Raw genomic sequence first — 26,756 nt, forward strand, 5'->3', positions numbered from 1 at the left:
GTAATTTTTTTTTATAAATTTAAACTGACGCTCTCTATAAATCTCTATTTAATTTAAAATTAAAATAAATACTAAAATGTATAGATTGTCTTTATCCCCAGCGTTTTATCAAATCTAGTCGATTGCGTCTCTCATCAGATTTCCAAAACGCACGTCTCAAATCTTGACACGAGATTATTATTATTATTATTATTATTATTATTATTATTATTATTATTAAAGTATTAATTAATAGTTTAAAAGTTGAAGATATTTGGCGTAATAGTAGGTGTCGTGTGAAGGGCCGGACGGTGTCGTTGGATTTGAGTAAGCCTCTGGGGCAAACGTTTGCGCTCATCAGCCGGAGAGAGAGAGAGAGAGAGAGAGAGATTGGCAATGGCGAGGGATAGCTGTCTGGCTAGGGTGACCGCCGGTGTAGCCCTCGGTGGTGCTGTTGGAGGCGCTGTCGGTAATTTCTGTCTAGATCTCTCTCACTACCAAAACCCTAGCGTACATTCTTTTTGGTTCCTCAGAAGACGTAGGAAGAACAAGTGTCCATGTGATTAAAATCTTGACTTTGTGTTGCTTTGATGCCCTTGTGTTTTTCTTGCTTCGCGAATGGTTGTGCAATTTCTGGGTAATTAAGCAAGCGATTGCTTGTATGCTCTTGAAGCCTAATTTTTATTGCTTCTCCTTGTTGTCTTGCAACACGATTCGTTCACTTGAATCATGTGGTGTTGTAAGACCTTTAAATTTGTGCGTGTAACCATAGCTTGAAAACCCTTTTTGCAGTCACAATCCATTGGTTTAGAAGATTTTTGCTCTTAAAAATACATTTACAAACGACTATTGGTTGATGATTTGTGTGCCTGAATAGCTATCAATCTTCTCTTCTTCTTCCTTCTATTTTCTCTCTTTTTATCTTTGTATGAATGTGAGAAAGAAAAACTGGATGCATACTGGTAAACTGAAGCAGTTTTTTAAACCCTCTATCTCTTGCATCCTGAAGGGTTGAAAGAATGTGAAAGAACCTGAAATGTAATTGTCTCTAGATGTCCAATTACATGTTTGGTCGAAGTTAAACCAAGAAGACATTTTCCCTCAAATCTCCTGAAATAGTGATTTTTTTTTTCCTGAAATAGTGAGATAGCTTATTGAGTATTGAAGGAAGTGTTCGTTTGGAAGTGTGGCTATCTGAAAATCATAGGTAAGATAGACGTTCCTTTTTGTAACGGAGGTGACTAAGCTGACATAATGATTCCTATAGCTCCTTATCTTTCTGTTTGTCCCTCAAATCTGAGAAAATAGATCAAGTTTATATTTCCTTTATGAACTTCTCCAGTATAAAATGTATTGGTAAGCTGGCATAATGGTAACAAAAATTTATTGTTTCTAAATAGGATGCTTATATTAATCATTCATGGATTGATGCGTTCTTAGTTCACATGTCTTTTGTTCTGGGGATACTGTATTCTAAGTTATACTTGTTCATATACAATGTTGTCTTTTTCCCTATGTTTCATCCCTCCAGTGGTTTTTTAGTAGCTTTTCCATCCACGAGGCTGTATAACCTTAAGGAATGGAAATCTAATACATAAAAGAGAGAGACAGAGAGTTTCAATTCTTATGCATGATTGTATTTTGTTGTATATGTCTTGTGATTTTTTTAACATATGTGCCTTGTGCAGGGGCTGTGTATGGAACCTATGAAGCTGTTAGATACAAGGTAAGAGAATGTGAATGTCTTATGTGGACTATGCTGTTTTTCTTTTCACACCAAATAAGTACTTGGATCCTCTTATTTTTCAGTTTAGAAAAAACCCATGTTTGATGTTAAACATCGATTTCTAAGGTTTTAAATGGATGGAGTTAAATCTCCTCTCTCCTAAATTTCATTTCATTTTAAGGGCATCTCTAAATCATTTGATCTTATGTTAGCTCGTTGTACAATATAATAAGCATAAATAATGTTCCCGACCCTTTTAATGTACCCATACTCATTTTTTAATAAATCTCTTCATAATTTTAGATTAAGAGTTTAAAGAGGTTTGATCCTTAAATACATATTCCCACAACATATGCATATTAGAGTCCATGTAGTACCCTGTCATGTGCCTAAAATGTGCTTACTAAATAAAGAGAGGCGGGAAGGTAGTAGTAGCCTTAGCACATGGTAGTTAGCAGTTGTATAAAATTTTGGCGGGAACTATTCAAATGTCCACTTGATTGTCCACTTGGCTGGTAGATCAATATAAATACACACTAATCTCACTCGAAGAACATATGAATGAATTGAATCTTGAATTTCCCTCTAAATTCTCTCTCTCTCAAGTCTCCTCTACACAATTCTCCAGAATTTTGAATTCCTTGTAGAATTCTTAAGATATACTTGTCAGATCCGTTGGACCTGACAATTTGGTATCAGAGCGATCCAGGCCAAGCGAAATTGCTGGAAAGATCCGGTTATGGCAGACAGCACGAGGATGAAGAGTATGAAGGCGCAACTACACCAATTTGGGTCCCCAGTATCGGATTTGCAGGCAAGGGTAGATCAGCTAGAATCGGGATCAAATCGTAATCACGAGGCGATCATCTCCATTGATCTCAAATTAGATGGTGCAGTCAATCAGATTTGAGAAGAAGTAGGAGCGCAGATTCGTGAGCATCTGCAAGGCTTCATGGTCATGTTTGTGCAACAACAATTGGTAAGCCTCTCCCCAGATTTTCCTCCTAGGGAAAAAGAAGATCTGATCCTTCTCAGTCATGGGATGAGTCAGAGGAGACCGGGAACTTCTGAGATTTGAGAGGAACTAGGGTAAATGGGGGAGAATGTGGCTGGTCGAAGGCAAGGGGTGAATGGAGGGCTTGGCCATTAGGGGATACCAATGCCAAAATTGGATATCCCCATGTTTGATGGAAGTACACCTCAATGGTGGATTAGAAGATGTGAGAAGGCTTTTGAGTGGTTTGGAATCCTTGAGCACCAGAAGGTGACTATGGTTGTGACCTACCTTAACAATGCTGAGGATGATTGGTACCAAGGATGGGCCAAGACAAGGGGGGAATGTCCATGGGCAAAATTTGCAGCAGAATTCCCATCTGCTTCAATTTTAACAGGATGGAGGTGACTTTTGAGAAAGAAGGGAAGGGAATGACATTGGTGGGCAGTAAGGAAGTCGGAGTGTGCAAGATGATCACGGGGAAGCATTTACAGAAGATGCTCAAGCAAAAACTAACTCAAGTGGCCCAACTTTTCTCTATACAGGCAGTGGAAGAAGGGGAGGAGAAGGATCAAAGGATAGACTGTGAACTCTTGCTAGTGGTTAGCAGCCCCTCTCAAGCAAAGTGGGAGGTAAATCAACTCAACCTATTTCATATGCTTTTGTTTGAATATGAGAATCTCTTTAGGGAGCCAATAAGTCTACCTCCTCCTAGAACCCATGACTACAACAACAACAACATATCCAGCCTTTATCCCACTATGTGAGGTCGGCTACATGAATTCTAGACTTCCATGTATTTCTATCTTTTGTCATATCTTCATTGAGATCCATACACTTCATATCAAACTTTAATGTCTCCCTCAAAGTCTTCTTAGGTCTGCCTCTACCTCTTTTTTTGATTAATTGTTCCATTTCATCAACTTTCATAACATGAGCGTCTCTTGGTCTCCTTCTCACATGACCAAACCATCTCAATCTAGTCTCTTTCATCTTCTCCTCTATTGGCACTACTCTTATCTTATTACGAATAACTTCATTTTTAATTTTATCTTTTCTTGTATGGTCGCACATCCATCTTAACATCCTCATCTCCGCTACACTCGTCTTTTGCTCATGTTGGTATTGGACTGCCCAACATTCTGAGCCGTACAACAAAACTGGTCTTATAGCTGTCCTATAGAATTTTCCTTTCAATTTTAATAGGATTTTACCATCATATAACACCCCGGATGCATTTCTCCATTTTAGCCAACCTGCCTTAATTCTATGTGTGACATTCTCATGAATTTCTCCATCTTTTTGAATCACTGATCCCAAATATCAAAAATGGTCTTTTCTTTGTAAGATTTGGTCTTCCAATTTTATTATAACATCCTCCACTCTTGCATTCTTACTAAATTTACATTCCATATATTTTGTTTTCTTTCTGCTTAATTTAAATCCCCTAGATTTTAAATTGTTTCTCCATAACTCAAGTTTAGTGTTCACTCCTTCTTTTGTTTCATCCACCAACACTATGCCGTCTGCAAATAGCATACACCATGGCACCTCTGTCTGAATATCTTTAGTGAGTTCACCCATGACTATTCCATTGATTTGAAACTCAATTCTAAACCCTTTAATGCACAAGCCTATCGTTACCCCCCAGCCTAGAAAACACAAATAGAGCAAATGGTCAAAGATTGTTACAACAGTCCCTAATTCAACCTAGCCATAGTCCTTACATATCCTTGGTATTGCTGGTAAAGAAGGATAGATCATGGTGTTTCTGTATAGATTACCGCCTGCTAAACGCCATGACCATCAAAGACAAATATCCAATTCCACTCATTGAAAACCTCCTAGATGAATTAAGGGATGCAACCATTTTTTCTAAACTTGATCTAAGAGCTGGCTATCACTTGATTCGAATGAGCCCTAAAGATATACCCAAAATTGCTTGTCGAACCCACTAGGGCCATTATGAGTTCTTGGTAATGCCCTTTGGCCTTACTAATGCCTCGGCTACTTTCCAATCTTTGATGAACCACATTTTTGAACCCCACCTAAGAAACTTCATCCTGGTATTTTTTGACAATATATTGGTGTATAGCCGTACTTTTGATCAACATTTGACACACCTTAAGGCCACCTTTGAGATCCTCAGAGTCAACCAATTGCATATCAAAAGGTCGAAGTGTGCTTTTGCTCAAAGGCAGGTGGAATACCTCGGGTACATTATTTCGGGCCAAGGGGTCAGCACAGACCTGAAGAAGGTAGCAGCCATGCAGTCTTTTTTTTTTTTTTTTTGTAATTACAGCCATGCAGTCTTGGCCGAGGCCTAACACCCTTAAAGCCTTGAGGGGGTTTCTAGGCCTAACAGGGTATTATAAGAGGTTCGTGAAGAACTATGGGATCATTAGTAGGCTTTTAACTCAATTACTGAGGAAGGAAGGTTTCAAGTGGGATGCTTAGGCTGAAGCAGCCTTTGAACAACTCGAGGGATATGAGTGAGGCCCCAGTGTTGGGCTTACCTAACTTTAACAAAACCTTCGTGCTGGAAACAAACGCCTATGAGACTGGAATTGGGGTGGTATTAATGTAGGAGGGAAGGCCCCTAGCATTTCTCAGCCAAGCCTGAACCCCTAGACATGTGGGGCTAAGCATTTACGAGAAGGAGTTTGTAGTTGTGTTGATGGCAGTGGACGAGTGGAGGCACTACTTAGAAGGGGCTCAATTAGTGATCAAGACTGACCATCAAAGTTTAAAGTTTTTGCTTCTACAGAAGTTACACACTCAATTACAAAAGAAGGGTATGGCAAAGCCGATGGGTTTTGACTACACTATACAATACAAGAAGGGGAAGGATAATGTAGTGGCTGATGTTTTGTCTAGATGTCAGGAGGAGGGAGAAGCAATAGCGATAACTGCCTTGGTACCAGATTGGTATCAAGAGGTGGCCTCCAGTTATGATTCCAATGAGCAGATCAAAGGGTTACTAGAGCAGTTGATCTCCGGTCCCACCAACAAATCAGGGTACACACTTAAAAATGGGGTGATCCGATACAAAGGAAGAATAGTGATTAGGGACAAACAAGACATCAAACAAAGGATACTGCAAACCCTCCATGAGTCCCCATTAGGAAGACACTCGGGGATTCATAGCACATACCATAAGGTAAAGCAACTTTTTTTTTTGCCTAAATTGAAGAAAGTTGTGGTTAAATTTGTGATGGCATGCGATACTTGCAAGAGATGCAAGCATAAGAATGTAGCTACCCCCGGATTGTTACAACCCTTAACTGTTCTGGGCCAGGCATGGGAGAGCTTGTCAATGGATTTTGTGGAAGGACTGCCTAGATCGGAAGAGAAAGATTGCATACTAGTGATGGTGGATAGGTTCACGAAGTTTGCTCACTTCTTGAGCCTTTCTCACCCATACACCATGCAAGAAGTTGCTAGAGTATTCCTTGATCAGGTTGTTAAGATACATGGGACTCTTAGAACCATCATCTTTGACTGTGACAAGGTATTCACCAGTCTATTGTGGCAGGCTCTACTAATTTCCCTTGGGTCTAAGCTAAGCATATCATCAGCCTATCACCCCCAAACTGATGGACAAACGGAGAGAGTCAATCAATGTTTGGAAAACTACCTGAGGTGCTTATGTTTCCACCATCCCAAGAGCTGGCACAAGTGGCTATCACTAGCCCAGTGGTGGTACAACTCCAGCCACCACACTTCTATCAGGATGTCACCATTCGAAGCTCTGTTTGGGTATAAGCCTCCCCTACTTCCTGCTATTTAGGAGACTACCAATGTGGCAACTGTAGAAGATTATCTCCAACAAAGGCAAGAAATCTTGGGACAGCTAAAGAGGGATTTAGCTATGGCTCAAAATAGAATGAAATAACATGCGGATAAGGGAAGAAGCGAAAGGGAATTTGCAGTAAGGGATGAGGTCTATCTGAGACTAAGGCCAACCCACATCTGGGCATTAACTACAAAACCAGTGTCCAAGTTAAGCCCCAAGTACTATGGCCCCTTTCCCATTGAGGCTAATTTGGGTAAGGTGGCATATCGGCTGCGACTACTGGAGAATTCCCATATTCATCTGATATTCCATGTGTCGCTATTGAAGAGGGGCGTTAGAGGACAACATGTGAGTGCAAGTCTGCCTCAGGGTATAAGCAGCAGTCCAGCTCAGGCAAAACCCACAGTTGTTCTAGATAAAAGGGTCATTTACAAGGATGGAGCCCCCATAACCCAAGTGCTGGTGAAATGGTCTCGTCTTCACAACGACCACAACACATGGGAATATCTCCCTAATTTGTTCACACAGTTCCCTAGGGTAGCTAGTCTACTTTGTATTTCTATAGTAGCCGTAGCACATGGTAGTTAACGGTTATATAAAATTTTGGCAAGAACTATTCAAATGTCCACTTGATTGTCCACTTGGCTGGTGAGATCAATATAAATACACACTGATCTCACTCGAAGAAGGCATGAATGAATTGAATCTTGAATTTCTCTCTAAATTCTCTCGCGCGCTCTCTCTCTCTCTCTCTTCTTCTTCTTCTTCTCTCTCTCTCTCTCTCTCTCTCTCTCTCTCTCTCCGATCAAATCTCTTCTACACAATTCTCTAGAATTCCTTGCGGAATTCATGAGATATACTTGTCAGATCCGTTGGACTTACATACCCATTCCTGACTTGAAGTTTCAAAATGGCAAAAAGCTTTTATGTCCACATTGCTCTCCACTTTGTTATTTATTTTGTTATAACATACATATAATTTAGGTATCAAATTTCACATGGTGGGTAGTATGGCAAAAATTGGAATGCAGACAAGATGTTATGTGACCTTTAATTGTCTTAATTCCTAAATCAAGCTTTATTTTTTTCCTTATAAAAAAAAGAGGAAAAAAAGTTGAGCTTGTTTACAGTTGCATGTTAGTTATGTGCATATGAGATAGGCAAGAAAATATTTTCAGAATAGCACCAAGATAGTTGAGTGTAGGGTTGCAATCGAGCCGAGTCGAGGCTAAGCTCGACTTGACAAACTTGAGCTCGACTCGGGCTCGGTTCGTCAATTTGGTTGACGAGTCAAGCTCGGGCTCACCACCACTAAAAGAGGATATTGTGCAACAACGACAACAAAGGGAGGGGTGTGCAGCGACAACGGTCGGCGGCTAGAGGCGAGGCGACAGCGAAGGGAAGAGGAACAGGCAAATGTAGATTGTTGGGGAAGAAGAGGAACATGCAGCAATGGAAAGGGAAAAAAAGAGAGGGAGAAGGGTTTCTTGGGGGGAGAGACCCACAAAATCTAATAAATGATATAAATTATAATGATATGTATGTATATGTATATATGTTAAATAATATATTTATGAAATATATATCTAATATATTATACATATATATATTATCTAATCATAAAATAATATATTTATAAAATTATGAATAAATTTATTAATGTATTTATAAATGAACCTATTTTCACGAGCTAATCGCAAACTTCTAATCGGACCTATTTGCGAGCTTTTAATTGAGTCAATTCGCGAACTAATGAATCAAGCTTTACTTAGCTCAAACTTGGCTCATTTCCAAATTGAGCTTTAAAGTTAGGCTCAAGCTCGGTTCATTTACTTTAACGAATGAAGTCGAGCAAGCTTTTATCAAGCTAAACACCGAACTGCTCACAAATAGTTCAGCTCATTTGCGACCCTAGTTGAGTGTAACCCTATACATAGAATGCATACAATGTCAAAATTCAAAAAGAATACCTGAATGACCCAACCAGTTATGTATTCACTTGTCATATGCAAATTTCCAAATCAAGCTATTCTCTAGAAGAGAAACACACGTGCACACACACACAGACTTTTGAGTACATCAGTTCTAATAGTATAGAGAGGTAGTGCAAGAAAGAAAATTGGTATGGAAAAGAGGATTAAAGAGCAGGGGGAAAAAAGAGACTAAATAGGTAGAGAGACAGGGCAGGTTGTGTTTGTTCCAACTCTATGAACATTGGATTATTGTTTGATCATTAATGAATCTCCTGTCTTGGAACATGTCCTTCATATAGTTTAAAGAGACAAATTGTGAAAGAAAGTGTTCTTTAGGATGTGGGAATTGTTGCATGTTGGCTGGTTCTTGTAATCTTTAGGCAGCGCTTTGAACCTCTTTTGAAGGCTCATGCAGGGAGATTGTGTTTTCTGATGTGCTGTTCAAGAGCTTTCAAGGATACCTGACCTAGGATGGTTGAAATATGTTTGGGGGCTTGAAGTGGCTTATTCTTTCTCATGTTTTCCTTGGAACGGTCCACAGAGTGGGGGTGATTCAGAAAAGTATGTACAAAATAGGTAGCTTTTCTGATCTTACATGCCTGTGATCTCTACCGTACATTACAGATAGTAGATTCTACACCTTTGTTGGCAGCTAATGTCGAATTAAATAATCTCCCGGCATTGTTCCAGGAAAAATTTGGATTTTTCAAAAATATTTTGATTTGAGTTGCTTTGGGGGCCATAGCAATTTTAGACTTGGAATTTGTTTAGCTTCAAGATGATTATTGGGTTGCTTTGGATTATAAGTTGATGAGCTGACTCATTCATTGGGTTGCTTTGGATTATAAGTTGATGAGTTGACTCATTCCTTGTGTGCCCATAAAAATGTTATGTTATATTTTTCTTCTTGCTTTCATGTCAATGTACTCATGTTTCTATTTGAACAACTCAGGTTCCTGGACTACTGAAAATCAGGTATATCGGGCAAACCACACTCGGCAGCGCTGCCATTTTTGGTCTTTTCTTGGGTGCGGGCAGCTTGTTACACTGCGGGAGGTCGTATTAATCTCTGCATTTCAGTTTACCAAATAAGTTGGTTCCATTTTGCTTACAAGAGTTGGCTTATCGACAGTCTGCAAATATAGATGTTTAGTGACTAGCAACCATTTTCTTTACTTTGTGGTCCTCATTTTTACTTTCTGTTTATCTTAGCCAATTCATAATGACTTTAGTAGTCTGTGAACATGCCATGTGGTGCTTTTCTTCTTTGAGATGTCTTCGTGGTCTTTAAGGTCAAGGATTGTTTCTTGGACGTTATTTCAGCACTTGTCTTTTAACTCCCTCACAAAACAGCAAGTATTGCATATTTGGACGCCTTCTGAATTGCTTATTGCATACTCATTTGAGGGTTGTAAACAGATAATGATTCGTATTTGTAGTTCCTTTGTTTTTCAAAAATCTCAAAAAGCATTTGTTCGCTTCTTTTTTTTTTTTACCTAAAAAGGCAAACTTTTGGGGGAAGAAAAAGTGGGAACAAAAGGAAAATAGAAAATATAAAATGATGAAATGTTTGTATAACATCATTATATATATATATATGTACTTTACGAGATAATATTTACTTTGTTTATGGGTGTAGTTAACCAAACTATCAAGCTTTTTATGAACTTAAATTGTGAATGTATCTTCTGCAGGACTAATATATTTTGTTATGTTCTAATTTTCACTGAGTTCCTGTTTAGTTTTTAGTCTCTAAATATTTCTATTTTATTTTTTTGGATTTTAACATCAACAAGTTTAACTTTATCCTTATTCTAAGTAATTTTATTCTAGTTTTATATTTTCTTATATAACACAATAATCATATCATCTCTATTCAATTATTATGTTAATATTTTCACATGTTATACTTAATTAGATCTTATTGGATGTTTCCCTCAAGCCTTAGGCACATCTATCTTTTGATCTTCCTTCTCACCAAATTTTCACCAAGCATTATGGTTTAACTTTTATTTTCAAAATTAAGAATTGTCAAATAATGTGATGGCCTTTCATTTTCTAACAAAAAACTGAACACAAGAAAAAAGCTTCAACCATAGAGAGGACTAACCAACTCCAAAATAACAGCACATATGTATATACACATATGCAAAGCGTGTGTGAATGTATGTGTCGTGAGCTCCATGTACGGATAGAATTAGATATTATGACTTAATTCACAAATAATAGACAAGTTTAATGGGCTTAAATATTAAAGCATAACATATTTACAGGCACGTGTATATGAACCCTATCATTCCAACGTAGATAGGAATGACCACTTTTCAATTTTGACGTTGGGCAGCTTTGAATAACTCTTGCCACTTCAGAGGATCACTTTCTGGTCCCTCACCCTGCACGGTGCACAGTTTCCACTCATTTTAGTCCAGCAAGAGAAGGGATGATATCTACTCAACAAACAACAATGGCAGACGACACGGTCGTGATAAAACTGTGAAAAAGAGTATATCTAATCTAACCAGTACTGAATAGAAGAGCATCTCAAATTAGAAGCTAAATAGAAGTGCGTTTATGGGTCCACAAGGAAGGCTTCTCCCAAACATTTGAAGCTATGATTTTCCTTTTATCCTTCGGTAACTTGGTAGTAATAATACCCGATGGTTTAAAGGCAACACACTAAGTGCGCTTGTGAAGTACACACATGTAGGGTTTCTGTTGCAGAGTTTCTGTTTATAATCAAAATTAGTCTGTACGACTTCTACCAATTCTATGGACTCAAAAGAATATCCTGAAATCTTGTGCGTCCAATAACTCGTGGTTCAAACCCATGAATCTATTGGTTTTCATTTTACTTCTGCACAGATTCAACCAAATTTATTGCAAGAGTTAACAAGCCTTGGTTTTAACACCATCTCTGATCATCCCTAACTGCGTTGCAGACATGATCTTGTTGTCATGAAGCTGGGGGTTGAAGCTACAACTTTACTTAAGTAGCTGCTGCACCCAAAATGTCAGTATCTCCATGGCTGAATTTTCTAACAGAAGACAAAGTCAGAAGCAATAAACACATGGTTTAGAATTAGAACCACAATTTCACTGGACACAGTGAGTTTGAAAATTTTATTTATAATCCTTTTTGGCAGAAGCCAGTGCATAAAGACTGACTTTGGTTAGAAAAGGAGAGACCACTATAAAGCTCCACATTTCACTATTTTCCTATCAATAACATTCACTCAAACTCTAAACATGAAGACAAACTTTTCCAACCTTAGGTCAAGCTACCATGAAATTTTGCAAAAGCCTAAACAAAATCAAAGTTTAAGTTACACTAAAAAAGTTTCAACCTTGACCGTGTTTTATGATTTTTCAGTGAAACATCAATATGTCCCCCATTTGATAGCCCATCTATCAGGATCAAATTAAATAGTTTTGTTAACCATTATATAAAATGCTTTCTTCTCCTATGCATTTTCACGCTTCTATCGAGATATTATTCAATCCAACTGCTTTACCCTTGTTCATCTTTTTCATGGCTTACTTCATTTCTTTTGGGAAAATAAACATCCACATTATGGAAGAAAAAGGAAAATCAACAGGCAGTAACTCTGTAGAGCAGTGCAGCATTCATTGGGAAGAAATCAGCTGCTCATACAGCATTCAAGCAAATGCAATATGTTCTCTGCAGCAACTGGATTGGTTCCTTTACTGTATATTTGATAATTTTTTATATTTCAAAAAAGAACTGGTACTTTGCATGAGGTTCTTGTTATTTTCTTGCATCAACCAAATTTTTTGCATTGACTTGTATGTTTCCCCGGTGATTATTTTGACTACTTCTAAATGGTGCTTAGAGCTTCAAGTTTTGAATGGAGTGGAATAATTCGTGTATAAAGCATCAACAATGTTCACACTGTGCAAAATATATTTCAAATCTAAGATAATTACCTTCACCGAGTTGATTTCATAGATTTGGCCTTGTGTACATTCTATGTCCAATGCCTGTATGCATGCTTCAGCAACTACAAGTCTGCTAACTTCACCCACAAGCGTATCTCCTGGAAGCCATTCACAAAACTATCAAAATAAAATACCCATGCATAAATATGAAAATAAGGTAGAGCTATCACAGAAATACTGGTATAAAAGATGCAGATATTAATAAAAAGGAAATCATTGAAGAAATATCGTATTCAATGTGGAAAAATATATCTAGCTGCATACCACAAACAAGATCCATCTTGGATTCTTTCTCAATAGATGCTCCATAGTCTATATTAGGTATGAAAAGCAACATTCTCCAAAATGGCCACACTAAAAGCTATTCCCTCAATCTTGGGTTTAAATCATAGCCCCGCCGTGCTTGGGTGGACCCATCCCATAGATCAAGGGTTTGAGAAAAAAAAACTTGCATTTATCTGTATATTTTCTCATAAAGTTTGACAAATGCGAAGTTTGATATCAGGCTCAAATGCTCATGATTCATTTGTGATGTAGTAGTATGTTCAATCAATAATAAAGAATAAAGGAAGAACAGATGTCAGATACCTTGGGCTACAAGGACTGCACGCCTTTCTCCAGCAGTAGCTTTCAGCAAAGTGTTCAAATCGTAAGATGTGTATGGACCATCTGTCAATCTCCCAGCTCTAAAAATGTAAACAAAGTCAGAATAAGCTATGACCCATGTATTTAGAAAGAATTGGAGCATAGAAGTTTATCCAAGGAGCCTAAAAAATAACTAAATTCTGTTAATCTCTTTTTCCCCTACTCAACCAGTCCTTGAAACCTCAAAATTCGGAGTTAGCAACTAAAATTTGAGGAAAAAGACCACAGACAACATAAAAATTTGTGAGTTTAAAATAAGACATTATTAACCATCATAGACCTGATTATGGTAAACGGAAAACCAGAGCTGCAGACAACGTCCTCCCCCATCTTCTTATACTTGAGAACACCAAAAAGGTTCATGATGCTGCAGGAAAAGTACAGAGAGAAGGAGAGCAAAGGAAACCAAAAAAAATCATATTTTTATCCACTATAAATCCTCTCTAATTTCCACTTTTAGAGGAAGCAAGGAAAACTTTTGGATAAATTCTTTCCTTCCCAGGTTGAGAACTAAAAACTAAAATGCATATGTTATCAGGTACTAGCTTTAAAAATACTTGTAAATTTGGAAATGTAAAGTTATCCACAAATTTTCTTACTGATTTTTAAAGGGCTACCAAGTGAGCAGGCAAATCAAATATGATGAACAACAACCTAGGGATAATGGAGTTTGATAAGATTGAATACACAAAAATTGAGCATTGCATTCTAAGCAATGTGGTTTACATGATTAATTTGGAAAAGGATTTAATATTTAGTTCAATTGGACATGTGATCATAAAGTAACTTGTTCTAAGAGAACTTTAAATTTTGACAGTACTTGATTTTGACAGTATTTACCAGTTGAATTCTATCCTAATATCCAACATTTTAGAACATGTGTCATACCACATTTTTATCTCCATTTCACAAGCTAGAACAGCCATGTTTGAGTGCACATAGGTCTTGCATGCACTCTGGGAATGGGGGCAAGGGGGTTTGAGACTCAACCTTTACCATGTGGCCACATGCATCTTGTCACTATGGATTTAATAAGTTTAGGGTCAAGCTACACATGAAAAATGATTTGGGATGATGCAGGATGCATGATGAAGACGTACTGGCTCTAAAAGTGATGGCATTCAAGGGTCAATGGATTCATGGGGGACTTGGGCCAATTGCCCATTCTTAGAAAAAGTGGCAGCATTTATCATTCTCAGGAGATCTGGTGTTAGCATTCACATAGTTAGGTCAAGCAAGCAGACAGATCCACTTGAAGCGCTTTTATTTCAGGTCATGCATGCAGAACAGGCTCAATTAATTTTTGTAAGCATCCAGGTCAGTCTGTCGGGCATTATCCAAGACAAGGAGGGAGGTTGCTGATGGGTCATCTTTCCATTCTTGTTCTTGGGTATAAGATCAACGGGAAGTTCCCTTTGCCTCTTGGACTATTTAGTTGATGCACCAGGAGGCTGAAACCAGGTCAGAAAGTATAAGCCTAAATCATGGAGACTATTGAGATTTTCTTGAATTCAAATTTAGATAATCCAACTCAAAAGTATGATAAAAAAAGGATTTCTGTAATCAGTTAGGATATCAAACCCATCTTGTTCTCTTTTCATATAGTTGCACATTTGACTAATAACGGTGGGTGCACCAATTAGGGTGCAGGTGAGATTTGTGAGATTCGGTGTACTGGAGTTCTGGGTTGAGACTAAGATTATCTCTTTTTTGTATCTCTTTATTCACATAGTGAGTTTCTGCTCCTCTTTCGCCCATGGACACTGGTGGAGCTACATTATCAGGAGGGGGGGGCGCAATTGCCCCCCTTAACTTCACTGAAAATTCACTTTATATTGAATTTGTATGAATTTTTTAACATTTTTTAAAATTGTCCCCTAATGTGTGTGTGTGTATAATAGGGGTCAATTTAAAAGAAAAATAAAACATAAATAACAAATTATTATAGAATATTTTTAAAATATTTATGGTAAAAAAAGAATGGATAAATCATAACTATTAAAGTCTTTATAAAGATTAAATATTAAAGTTTTTAGAAAGATTTTACCTGTTGCTACAACAACCGTGGAAAGAGCACTTTCAGCTATGAAGATAATTAAAAATCGATAACGTAATCAGATGGCATGGTTGAATGAATGATTGCTTGGTAACATACATTGAGATGGATGTATTTGATAGCATCGATAATGAGTTGATTTTACAATGCTTTCAAAATATGAAATTCTGTTGTCGACAGTTTTAAATTCTACTTAGTGTGAAACGTTAGTACTAAATTTATTTTGTTACATTTTATTTTTGTTTAATATTTTATTTTAATTAGTTAAAGATTTGTCAAGTCACATTAAATTTTTGTCTCTCTGATTTTGATCTTGTGTTAGTGTCATGGAATTTATTTTCTGTTTGGCTTATTATCACAGTCCATTCAGCTGTATGGATCTTACTTACCATTCTAAGACAATACTTACAAATTCATTTGATCTCTTTTCCAGGTAGACTAGAGGTTGACTGAACCATCGACTAAAGTAGATAGAGAGAGTATAGAAAAGTGTCCCAGAGTAAGCAAAGACATGAAATGGTGAACAGACAAGCAAGATCATTAACTAATTCATATTTTAATCAGTGTAGTGCAAAAGATACCAGATAATTTAGACAGTGGTTGGGGAATCATAACAAATTTTCAGGTGACTAGTACGTAATTCCATATAATTATCAGAACTAATGCCAATCAAAACTATGTAACTAAACACTACTTACTGATCAAGTATAACAGCAGTACCTCCAAGGTAGTTCGTTGAACTTGGTTACTCCTACTGATGAAACAAGAACAATTCTTTTCACCGACGAAGGCAAAACAGATACAAGATTCCTTACACCTTCCCAATCTTCAAAGGTAAATATATAAAGTTAATCACATCTAAGGCACTAAAGAAGTTCCACTCAAAAGAGAAATATAGTGCACTATAAGGCAGGAAATTTGAAGACCCACATACGATCCAAAGCTTTTCTGCATTAGGGGGGGATAAATAAGGTCCCAAGCATAGTTAGAAATTGAGTAGTAATAAGAGGATATGTATTTTTTTTTTTTTAATATGCCTCATTTTCTTCTTTTGTGGGTTCATCTGGAATGTGAATCATAGTATAGTTGCTTAATATACAATGTGTGGTTCGGTTATACTGACAAAACTGATATTTATCCCTTAATGTAATCTTTTAGTAAACAAAAGTTTTAGCAACTCACCTCAACTTGACAAATTTGGTAACATGTAGGGAAATTTAGAACAATTTTGGTAGCAACAGCAATCTGTTCTCACCGTGTAAACATACAACAACAGAATTTCAAGTCTCAATCCCACTATGTTAGGTTGGCTACATGAATTCTACTTAATCATTCATTTCTATCTATAGCCTTATCTTCTGTAAAGCCCTTATATTATACCTAAGAGTCTCCCACTGTGCAAACTCAAAGGACTGAAACTTATATTTCTTAAACTGTGGTCACTGTAACTTTTGTTTCTTTTGACAAGATATTTTTAACTGTTTTATCTTACAAACAGCTCTTTGAAACATCAAGTCATACTCTGTCTAAGGCTATTAAGAAAGTCAAGAAAATATAATGAGATGCAAAATATAATACCAGTTCCAAATCTCATTTCACAAAATATGATCCTGACCTACTCTTTCTGGTGTATTATCTCCATTCCACCTCCTTGATGGAAAGGCTGTTGTTCCCGTACAGCAAATAACATGTGTGACACCCTATTTGGCAGCATATGAAATTAGAATAAATTATCATAAATTTCATAAAGTTGAGGAGCTGTTTGATTCTTCGAAGAGAACTGGGAAAAAAAAAAAAAGTCAGAATGATCTTAAAGCACACACCTCAAACATTGAAGGATGTAGATCCTCTGGGTTTCGAGTGTCCCCCTTCCACACCTAATAATCATTAGATCTTTTCAGCTAGAGAAATATGCATTTTGAAGAACAAGGAGAAGGTTCGAGCAGAACATTTTCAGATCAGATGAGAAAAGTGAATTGGGATGGAAAAAAAAAAATTATTGTCATCCCCAACAAAGTACGACACAAAGAGAAACTGAAGCCTCACCTGTAATTTTTCCTCATCTTGCTTACCAAAAAGTGTAATTGCTTTCTCAGGGTCTCGTAGTAATAGCCGCGACTTGATATTCCGGCTGAGTAATGATGCTACAACTAACTGTCCTGTATAAAGAATTTAATAGCACATGGATAATGAACGGATTGTAACAAGATATAACCAAAAATCATTGAGATGTAAATTTTTGTGTGAAGGGTATGAAAAAAGTAAGCAGGATCATCATGACTTATTTTCAGTTTAACGAGCTCAAGGTTTGACTGTATGAACATTGTTATCAATCGTAAGCTTCACATCCCATAATAGAATTCAGGAAATGCCGTGTCTACTTTTAAATTCACCTCAAGAGTAAGTAATTATCCCAAGCTGGGCACTCTCCTTGGAAATCATTCTGATAGCAAAAAGAGCATTTCATGTTAAATGTTTATAAAGTTTTAGGTTAAAGATACACCTTAAGATATGTTGGCAGAAGGCAAGAAATCCCTTAAAACAAATGAAGACCACTGTAGGTTTTCTTGCCCGTTATTCTCAAGAAGATACTTTAGGAGCCTTACATAAGATAAGATCCTCTGTAGTTTAAATAGAGCCCTTTGGTTGAAGCCTTCCTTGTCTGGTGTTCCCAAACATTGTCAGAAATTAAGTGGAATGGGGGAACTCCTTTTATATATGTAAATAAGTATACATAAGAAGAAAAAAAAAATAGATTGTGCAAATTCGAAAAGAAAAGCAGGTGAACAGCGGGAGTTGAAGATTACCGACGCCACCGGAGCCGCCAACGACAAGGACGAGCTTGGAGGAAGGGTGAATAGATTCAGAGCGCTCGGTGGATCGAATATCCAGTTCTTTCGGAGGAGCATTAGCATGACAAATAAGCGATGAATGCGATGGTGATGATGCACCTGCTACTCCCCCTCCGAAGCTCAAAATGCTCGTATTAGAGCAACGGTCGTAACCAGGACCACCATTTGGTAAGAGATGAGGAAATTTAGGGATTACAATTCGACGGGATTTTGGAAATTTGTCAGTGGCAATGGGAAGAAGGTCGCTCAAGGGAGCGAAGAAGGCGAGCTTCGTTGCCATGAGAGATAGAAAGAGAGAGCCTGAACGTCCTCTCCTCTCAGATTGGGCCTTGCCGATTTGTTCTCCTGCCCGAATCGGGAGTTATGAATTCAAGCGTGTGGTTGTGGTTGGAAATACACGTCCCTACCTGAACGTCCTCTCACAGATTGGGCCTTACCGATTTGGTCTCCTGTCCTAATCAGTCCCCCATCTTACATATATATGTATAAATGGGTTCTATATAAACAGGTACCCATTTTGTACTTCCAACTTCTTGTTACTGAAGTAGTGGAAATGATGCACGTGGTTTCTGAGTATTTCTGTAAGGTCCAATCTGTGGTTTTTTTTTTTTTTTTTTTTTAGGTAAATGATGAAATTCCTTATTTTAAGAGCCCTCACACACTATCCCACGTATGTGAGAGGGGTTAATCAAAGTACATAGCGGCTCTCGAGATAAGAGGCATAATGCATAGTGCCCACAAAGAGTCACCCCACAAGATGATGAAACTCTCACACTGCGGTTATTATGACTCGAACCTGCATCCTTAAGTGTAATTTTTTACTCTGTGAACCATCTGTGCTACGTCTGTGAAGGCATTTGTGGTTGTTCTTTAGAGAGGTCCAAGATGAGCCAAGCCCATGTGACACCAAAAGAGCCTTAGGGCTCCAAGCTTTCTCCTTCTCCCCCTCACTTCAAACTCCAAATTCGAATTCTTCTCTTTGCAACGGCCGCCTAGAGCTTTTCCTTCTCATTTTCTATTCCCTTTTCCTTTCTTCAATTCAAACTCATCTTTGAAACGCTCAAATATCATATTTGATTCCATCTTCATTTTCTTCATCTTTTTTTTTACTCTATTTCTGCTTTGACTTCTTCGTCTTCTACTACTATGTCTTCTTCTTTTTCTCCGTGACAATCGACGGGAGAGAAAAATAGGTTTAGAGGAAATCGAGGCTTTGATCAATGGCTTGGTGTGAGAACGAAGAAGAAGGAAGAGAAAAGTGGGTTGTTGCCATAGAGAGGTTGCGAGATGGATGCTCGAGTCGGGGAGGAGTGATGTTTTTCGTGTTTTTGAATTTGAGATTGTTTTGGTTGAAAACACTCAAAATTTGTTATTTTGAATTTTTTTATAATTTTTAAAAAATATGAAAATAAACATATTTTCAATCTTTTAAAAAATTAAAAATTCAAAATAGTAAAGAGAACATACCTTAAATTTTCTTAATTTTCTCTATTTATTTACATGCACAGCATAAAATGTCAATCTTTTGGATTGTGGGGAGAAGGAAAAAAGTATAACATACACATATAAATTTTATAGTTATTTATAGTTAAAGTATAAAATTAGTGAATTCATCGTAAAAAAATAAGAGACTATTTTACTTGCATGCATCCTCAACGCCAAGCGATTTAATCTCGATCACTCCTAATATTGCCATCTCAGTGCAGGAAACCTCTTAGCCTGTAAATGTTCTCTTTTTCTTTCTTTTTTTTCTTTTTTGTAATTTTGTCTTCATTTTGTAAAGTTGATTTTATAATTAGGATTGATGAAACGTTTTAAATTTCAGGAGGATAAAAGCTTATGTTTGAAATAATATTGACTAGTGGAAATTAATAAAATTTAAGATTCTATTTGGGGTAAAGGTAAAAAATGATGGGTCGTGTATATATCGATTATATTTCTTAGAGTATCTCTAATGAACACATTAATTTGGTGTCAAAACAAGCTTTAACGAATACATCATCTTAATGTATGGCACGAATCTTTAGCATCAAATTTGGTGTTGCGCACCAAATCTATTTTTTTGTTTTATTTTTTATTTTGTCGCTCTTGATATAACTTTAAAATAAATTCTTTTATTAATTTTATTATATTTGTATATTTTGATTAATAATTAGAAATATAAATTATTAATCAAAACTTGTTAATTGTTGCATTGATTACTTGCATTCGCGATGTTAGAGATCTTTTAAGTCAAATTTGACTAATATGCATTGGTAACGCCTTATGATATTCAATCTTTATATGAGACCAAAATTAAAGACTAAATTGATTCGTACCTATAATTGGATTTTGAGAAACACCAAGATATACATGGCATAAGAGTTGGTCTTTCTCATTCGAATATGAAACACTTCGTAGAGTATCGTAAAACTTATCACTTAAATTCCTACTTGAAGACATTGTTGTGGAAATATATGTTTAGTGGCAAGAATTGAAAGAGATAAATGTTTTGAGATATTTTGATAAAGAATGAGTCATTATTTATAGATTAGTTTTGGAAGGTATAATAATATCATTTAACGGTTGGAATTAAAACACTTTTCATCCAACAGTTGAGATGAGATTTTGGTAGATTTTTGTATTATACAGAGTGTGGAAAATATAAGAATATCATTTAACGATTGAGATTAAAAAAAAAAAATTATCCAACGATTGAGATGAGATTTTGGTAGATTTTTGTGTCATACCTTGGGTAAAGTATGTAAGAGATAAAAATATCATTTAACAGTTGAGATTAAAACACTTTTCATCCAACAGTTAAAATGAGATTTTGGTAGCTTTTTGTGTCATACCTTGAATAGGGTGTGGTAGATATATGAATACCATTTAACGATTGAGATTAAATCACTTTTTATCCAACGATTGAGATGAAATTTTGTTAGATTTTTGTATTATACCTTGGATAGAGTTTGCAAAAATATGATTGTAACGCCCCATATGCTCTAATGAATTAAGTTCAAAAATTTAAAATAAAGGAGGCATTAATTAATTTTGTAAATCCATTTTTATCTTTATTTTTTTTTCTTTTGAAATGAGCTAAGAACATTATCTTCTTTAATTTTAAAATAGTAAATCTTTGTTCCACACATATGGAAGGAATGACTCAAATTGAAAACTTTCAAAATTCATTATTGTCATGTATTTTGGATTCCATAACTTATATTCAAGTGTCCAAATTAATTTTCCGTGGAGAAACCTCCTTTATAATAAGGACAATTCAAGTTCACATGGTCGTATATTTGGTGTTTAAAAATGGAAAACCCAATGTACGAAGATATAAAACATAGGTCTCTTATATTGATGACCACAAAAATAGTTTGGAAATAGGTGACTCTGCTCATAAATTAATTAATTAGTTTGGAAATGAACTTCCCATAGACCAATCATTTTTAGTAGAAAATGGTAAAAGTAATTCTTACTTGTTTTTTTTTTATTTTCTTTTTCAAATGGATAAAGGAACTTGGGATTTAATAACGTTTCCTTTGGGAAATTGATCATGAACCACAAATATATTACTTATTTACAAATTACCACATTTAAATTCCTTAATTTTCTTATAAAGATTAAATCTCACAAACACCCAACTAGAAGTTTATAATAAAACAAGCGGTATTTTAGAAGCTTAATTTAAATAGCTATTTTTACAAAAGCTACTAAAAATAACACTAAGTTGATGCTTTCCCTTTGTCTTTGCCTGAGCCTGATGTACCTGTAACATCTATTGCGCCAGGGGTATAAACACTCAAATTAGATACAAATATCTATATGAGATTATTCATTATTATAGTGCACGTTAATGTATTATGCAAAATGTCATGAAATAATCCGATGGTAGTGACGCCAGAATATTGCAATCACCCCCGTTGGCCATCATGTAATCATAAAGCCATAGCCATTCTTGACTTGGAATGGTGTGGTCCAAGACCACGTGCATGATGCAGCCCGTTCCATGTCACTAGCCAAGAATGTAGTGATGCGTGCTCAAGTAAATAAAATACAATACAAAGGTAAATGAATGAAACGTCGGTCACCCAAATGTGAATATGACATGCGAGAAATACGGGAGTTCACAAACAGGAGTCACTCACTTCAGCAATCTATCTAGGGTACTGTTCACAGCAGCTTGTTACATTTTCTACATAAACCACATATTTTCGGAAATCAAATATTAAATATTTTTACATGAGATTATAGACAATAATTAAATGCATTTTTCTGGAAAATTTCAAGTAAAACGGAGCTTGCACACACCCCCACGTGCTTGTACGCGCAAGTAGATCTGGCGCTTGCGTTACACGCACCGATCGTCTTCCTCGGCAGCGTCCTATGCGACAGCGACCAACCCTCTGTTTTTTGCATTTTTCTCACTCATTTTACCTCCGTTTTGCTCCATGTTTGATCCTACACCTCCCTCTTACTTTCCTCTACAGGATTTTAACTTAAAAATTTGACTTACCATGTTGCTTCAGGTGACCCACGCCCAGTTTTCGGCGAGTGCTCTTGCGACTCCGGTAACCCTCTTTCTCCCTTATTTCTTAGTGAAATCACCCACTCTTGCTTTCAGAATACCATCCACACTCCTAAGAGCAGGATTATCCCCTCAAAACAGCTCGACCTTACCTTAATCTCTTAAGTTTCCTTCACCCCTATCCAAAAGCTCAACTTTATAGGAGAAATTGGTCAATCTCCTTCTTCCACCTCCCCTACCACCTCAAGCCTATTCTTGAGGGTTCATGATGGCCACTCCAGCCAGCGATTGGCCCGTTTGGTTACTCAAGCGAGTTTTGTTAAAGGTTTTCAATAATTGCACTTTGGCCCAAAGTTTGGTATTTTTACACTTTGCCCCCCCTAAGTTTTGAGATTTTAATCATTCACGTAGCTTCTTATTTTAATTCTTGGATTCCTTAAAAGAGGTTCATTTAACCATTTAACGTCTCCCTAAACATTTTTTTGATATTTTGAGAAATTACGTTTTAACCCAATTGTTCTTAAAGTAGTGGTTTTAATCCCGAACTCTTGCAATTTCTCGAGATATTTCCTATTTATTAAATAAATAGAGCTTACAAAAGTCCCGGGTATTACAATGATAGTGTTAGATTAACAGTTACGATGAAATCATCATCTTCTTTTTGGAAAAATAAACATACTTTATTAATATCACGACCCAAAATCTAACGGCCATGACCGGCATTACCCCCTAAGAAGTCGAAGACTCCAATAGGGGATAGCAAGCCTATAATACACATATTCCTCTAACATATAAACATTCAATTCATTTACAAAAATACTACCATCACATGTATGCAAAAATTAAGGTGCCATCGGCCCAATATTAAACATGTACTTACAAAAATCACAAGTTACCAATTCGCAATAAGAAGAACTTAAACCTTCACATGCACAACCCCATGAAATGACGTGTATATGCTATATCGAATGGTGGCTAGGGTATATACAATAGAATCGTATACCATGACTCTTATCGGCAAAATGTATGACAACCTACAAAATCTGAAATATTAAAGGGTAAGCCTGACACTGACTTAGTGAGGGGTAACAAGCGTTATAATGAGGGGAAATATAGAATCAATGCAACAAATATAAATCATCATGCCTTGACATTTCAAATAATATATAATACTGAATAGGAAATTGTTGGTCTCTTATAGTATGACCGCTCAAAAGGGGGTGAATTGAGTGTTTAAAAATTTTCTCTCTTTTAATAAATATTATTGATTAATTACTTTCTCTAAGAATATATATAAATTATTTTCTTTTAATTAAATTCTAGTTATTTAATTTTAAACAAATTAAGATTTTATAACTATGTATATGTAAGTTTGAGATTAATAAATTGCAAGCCACAAGATATAGTAAAAATAAATAAATTAGATATAAGACAATTTATAGTGGTTCGGTGTTTCCATACACATCTACTCCACTCTCCCGAAGTCTCAACCATTCTTGGGGTTCACTAATCTCACCAAGGTTTTCACACTAACAAATCTTGAAAACTAGATACACTTCTAAATTACAATGAGTTTTAGGAAAACCACCAACACCAAGGTTTTCTCCCTAGCTTACCTTGGAAACTAGATTCACCTAAATTTTAACGATTCTATGAAACATATACAATCCACAATAGTAATTTAAATGTTTACAAATAATTTGTCCACACTTTAACACAAATAAACAATTAAGAACAAATTATACAAGGCAATAATATTTAAATAAATAAATAAACGGTGACCTCAGTTTGAATGGAGAAGATCGGATTTGACTTTGTGATCTTTTTTTCTCTTCTTGCCTTGTGGCTCTTCGGTAGATGAACAATAAATCTTTGAGAGCTTTGAATGTTTGGAAATTAACTTGAGAGCTTTTGGGAGTTTTGGATGTGTAATATGTGCAATGAATACTCAAAAAATGAGTTTGAGGGATATTTATAAGTATTTTAGCCACTAAAGAAAAGGTTAATGTGAAATTTGAAATTCAAAAAATGTTTAGACTTTCTCAAACAATAAGAAAACATATCTCACATTTAATTCAAAATAAATTTACTTTTTGCATAAAAAATCAAGATTTGAAAATTCAAATATAAGTTTTTGGGACATAAATGATTAAAATAAGAAAATATGTCTAAAAACAATCTCCTTTAATTCAAAATAAATTTACTTTTTACATGAGTAAGAGAAAACATGTTTAAAACCAATTCTCTTTAATTCAAAATAAATTTACTTTTTGTATGAGAAAGATAAAACATGTTTAAGAGTAATTCTCTTTTAATTCAAAATAAATATATTTTTTGCATAAGTAATAAAAGCATTTATCAATAAATGAAAATTCAAACATAAACTTTTGAGACATAAATAATCAAAAAGAAGGAAACATGTTTAAAGATAATCCACCTTTAATTCAAAATAAATTTACTCTTTATACCCACTTTTAATTCAAAATAAATTTATTTTTTTATATGAGAAAGAAATATATTTATATCATAAAAATATTTTTGTTAATTATCAAAACTTAATTAATATGAGTAAGTTGGCTCAACAGAGATGATGAATAAATATGCACATTGGGAGTAAACCATTTAAAACCAAAATTCACACATTTCATTCCCTTGGTGCGGACTATCTCTATGCCACCAAGATCCACTTCGGCGAACTATCTCACGCCGAATATAAATATGGATGGTGGACTATCTTACGTCCATCCAAGGTGGACTATCTGATGGATGCCCTGGTTCCCGGAAGGGTGATTTTTGCCTAACTATCACAGGATAGAAGGTAGAAATCGGGATTGTGAAGAACACTTCACTAGTTACGTTTTTGATTTCTCATTAGCCTCAAATGAAATGAGATCAAAGCCTTATATAGTGGCTGGCAATGACCCCTTAGATGCCTAAGTACATGAATGCAGATTTGTAACTTAAGCATCTACATGAATGCAAGCAATAATGCAATGCATCAATACTGGAAATAAAGAGATACATGAATGCTGAAAATAAAAGAGCAATTAAAGGAAATACATAATGTATGCAATTATGTATCTATTAAAGGAGCCAGATCAAGTGAACTGACTTGGCTCTTGGTCTTCATCTGATGGCTGGACGAAATGAGCTGATGGGCCTGCTGGACTGGGCCTGTGATGGGCCAGGTCTGGTGGGCTTCATCATGCTGGGCTAGGCTGACCCCTTGTGGCTGCACTGTGGGCTGACTGTGCATGCTGGTGCTGGGCTGGGGCCCCAGATGGCACCTGTTGGTGCAATGCGTGGTAGGTTGGGGCCTCACTTAGCGCAGCATGCTTGTCATTGCTATCAGGTTGCTGAGAACTCTCGCCAGTTGCGCCAACTCCCGTGCTGCTGTCCGAGCCGGGTGCGGCTTGAGCCTCAAGGGTTGAGACTTGAGATCCTAACATTCCCCGCCCCTTCGGAAGCATCTTGTCCTCAAGATGTAGATGCGGAAACTGGTAGGCCAAGTACTCGGTTGACTCCCAAGTTGCTTCCTCTGGTGACATGTTCTCCCACTGAACCAATGCCTCGGGTGTCTTCTTCCTGTTCTTCTTGACCACACGGTAGTCTAGGACCCGCAAGGGCTGGACTAGCAGCGTAGTGTCTTCGTTCAGCTCCGGCAAGTCATGCACCACATCAGTCAAGTTGCCTACTTTGCGCTTCAGTTGGGAAACATGGAATACTGGATGGACTCGAGTATCAGCTGGCAAGTCCAGCTTGTATGCAACCTGCCCAATCTTTTGCAAAATCTTGTAAGGCCCATAATAACGATAGCCAAGCTTCATCTTGGCTGCAAGTGTGACGCTCTTCTGCCTTCGTGGTCGCAGCCTCACATAGACCAGGTCTCCTTCTTGGAACTGTCGGTCTTGTCGCCCCTGATCATAGTAATTCTTCATTCGAGTCTGTGCCTTGGACAAGTGGGTCTTGAGCTCCTCCAGCAGCTCATCTCGATCAATAAGCTCTCGGTCCACGGTGTCCATCTTGGCAGACTGCGGCGTGTAAGACACCAATGTTGGCGGTGCTCGCCCATACACTACCTCAAATGGGCTGCGCCCCAAAGACTGATGGTAAGAGGTGTAATACCAATATTCTGCCCATGCGATACGGTCGGCCCATGTGTGCGGGTTGCTTTGTGAAAAGCACCGCAAGTATTGCTCCAAAGTTCTGTTGGTTACCTCAGTTTGACCGTCGATTTGTGGGTGATAGGAAGAGTTGGCCGATAATTC

General features: G+C 36.7%; 2 protein-coding genes across 4 annotated transcripts; one reads left to right on the top strand and one right to left on the bottom strand.

The window, feature by feature from the left end:
- The first annotated feature begins 267 nt into the window (after positions 1-267).
- Positions 268-9,910, top strand: LOC127796779 (uncharacterized). 2 transcript variants are annotated; one of them, XM_052329160.1, is made up of 3 exons: positions 268-448; positions 1,668-1,705; positions 9,421-9,863. In XM_052329160.1, the coding sequence occupies exons 1-3, from the start codon at positions 376-378 to the stop codon at positions 9,532-9,534; spliced, it is 225 nt and encodes a 74-aa protein (XP_052185120.1). In that variant the 5' UTR covers positions 268-375; the 3' UTR covers positions 9,535-9,863. The 2 variants fall into 2 exon arrangements, 1 of the variants encoding a protein (XP_052185120.1); XR_008022096.1 differs by lacking the exons at positions 268-448; positions 1,668-1,705 and adding an exon at positions 1,715-9,044 and having other exon boundaries at positions 9,421-9,910.
- A 672-nt stretch (positions 9,911-10,582) lies between these two features.
- LOC127796780 (sanguinarine reductase) lies at positions 10,583-18,388 on the bottom strand. Of its 2 annotated transcripts, XM_052329161.1 has the most exons (9): positions 17,934-18,381; positions 17,173-17,285; positions 16,950-17,003; positions 16,742-16,826; positions 15,847-15,952; positions 13,351-13,437; positions 13,014-13,111; positions 12,414-12,523; positions 10,583-10,861 (listed from the first exon to the last, which is right to left on the bottom strand). In XM_052329161.1, the coding sequence occupies exons 1-9, from the start codon at positions 18,256-18,258 to the stop codon at positions 10,793-10,795; spliced, it is 1,047 nt and encodes a 348-aa protein (XP_052185121.1). In that variant the 5' UTR covers positions 18,259-18,381; the 3' UTR covers positions 10,583-10,792. The 2 variants fall into 2 exon arrangements, with proteins under 2 accessions (XP_052185121.1, XP_052185122.1); XM_052329162.1 differs by lacking the exon at positions 13,351-13,437 and having other exon boundaries at positions 17,934-18,388.
- Between the last annotated feature and the right edge of the window lie 8,368 nt (positions 18,389-26,756).

The sequence above is a fragment of the Diospyros lotus genome, chromosome 3 (genome assembly GCF_014633365.1).
Source record: "Diospyros lotus cultivar Yz01 chromosome 3, ASM1463336v1, whole genome shotgun sequence".
In the NCBI taxonomy this organism is placed as follows: Eukaryota; Viridiplantae; Streptophyta; class Magnoliopsida; order Ericales; family Ebenaceae; genus Diospyros; species Diospyros lotus.

Excerpts from the sequence above, each read along its gene's own strand:
- LOC127796780 (XM_052329161.1), bottom strand. The coding sequence starts at position 18,258 with ATGGCAACGAAGCTCGCCTTCTTCGCTCCCTTGAGCGACCTTCTTCCC. Across the intron at positions 15,953-16,741 it reads TAATACACCAGAAAGAGTAG|ATTGGGAAGGTGTAAGGAAT; the intron begins GTCAGGATCATA and ends TTACCTTTGAAG. Across the intron at positions 12,524-13,013 it reads TGCAGTCCTTGTAGCCCAAG|GAGATACGCTTGTGGGTGAA; the intron begins GTATCTGACATC and ends AATGGCTTCCAG.
- LOC127796779 (XM_052329160.1), top strand. The coding sequence starts at position 376 with ATGGCGAGGGATAGCTGTCTGGCTAGGGTGACCGCCGGTGTAGCCCTC. Across the intron at positions 449-1,667 it reads TGCTGTTGGAGGCGCTGTCG|GGGCTGTGTATGGAACCTAT; the intron begins GTAATTTCTGTC and ends TGCCTTGTGCAG. Across the intron at positions 1,706-9,420 it reads ATGAAGCTGTTAGATACAAG|GTTCCTGGACTACTGAAAAT; the intron begins GTAAGAGAATGT and ends TGAACAACTCAG.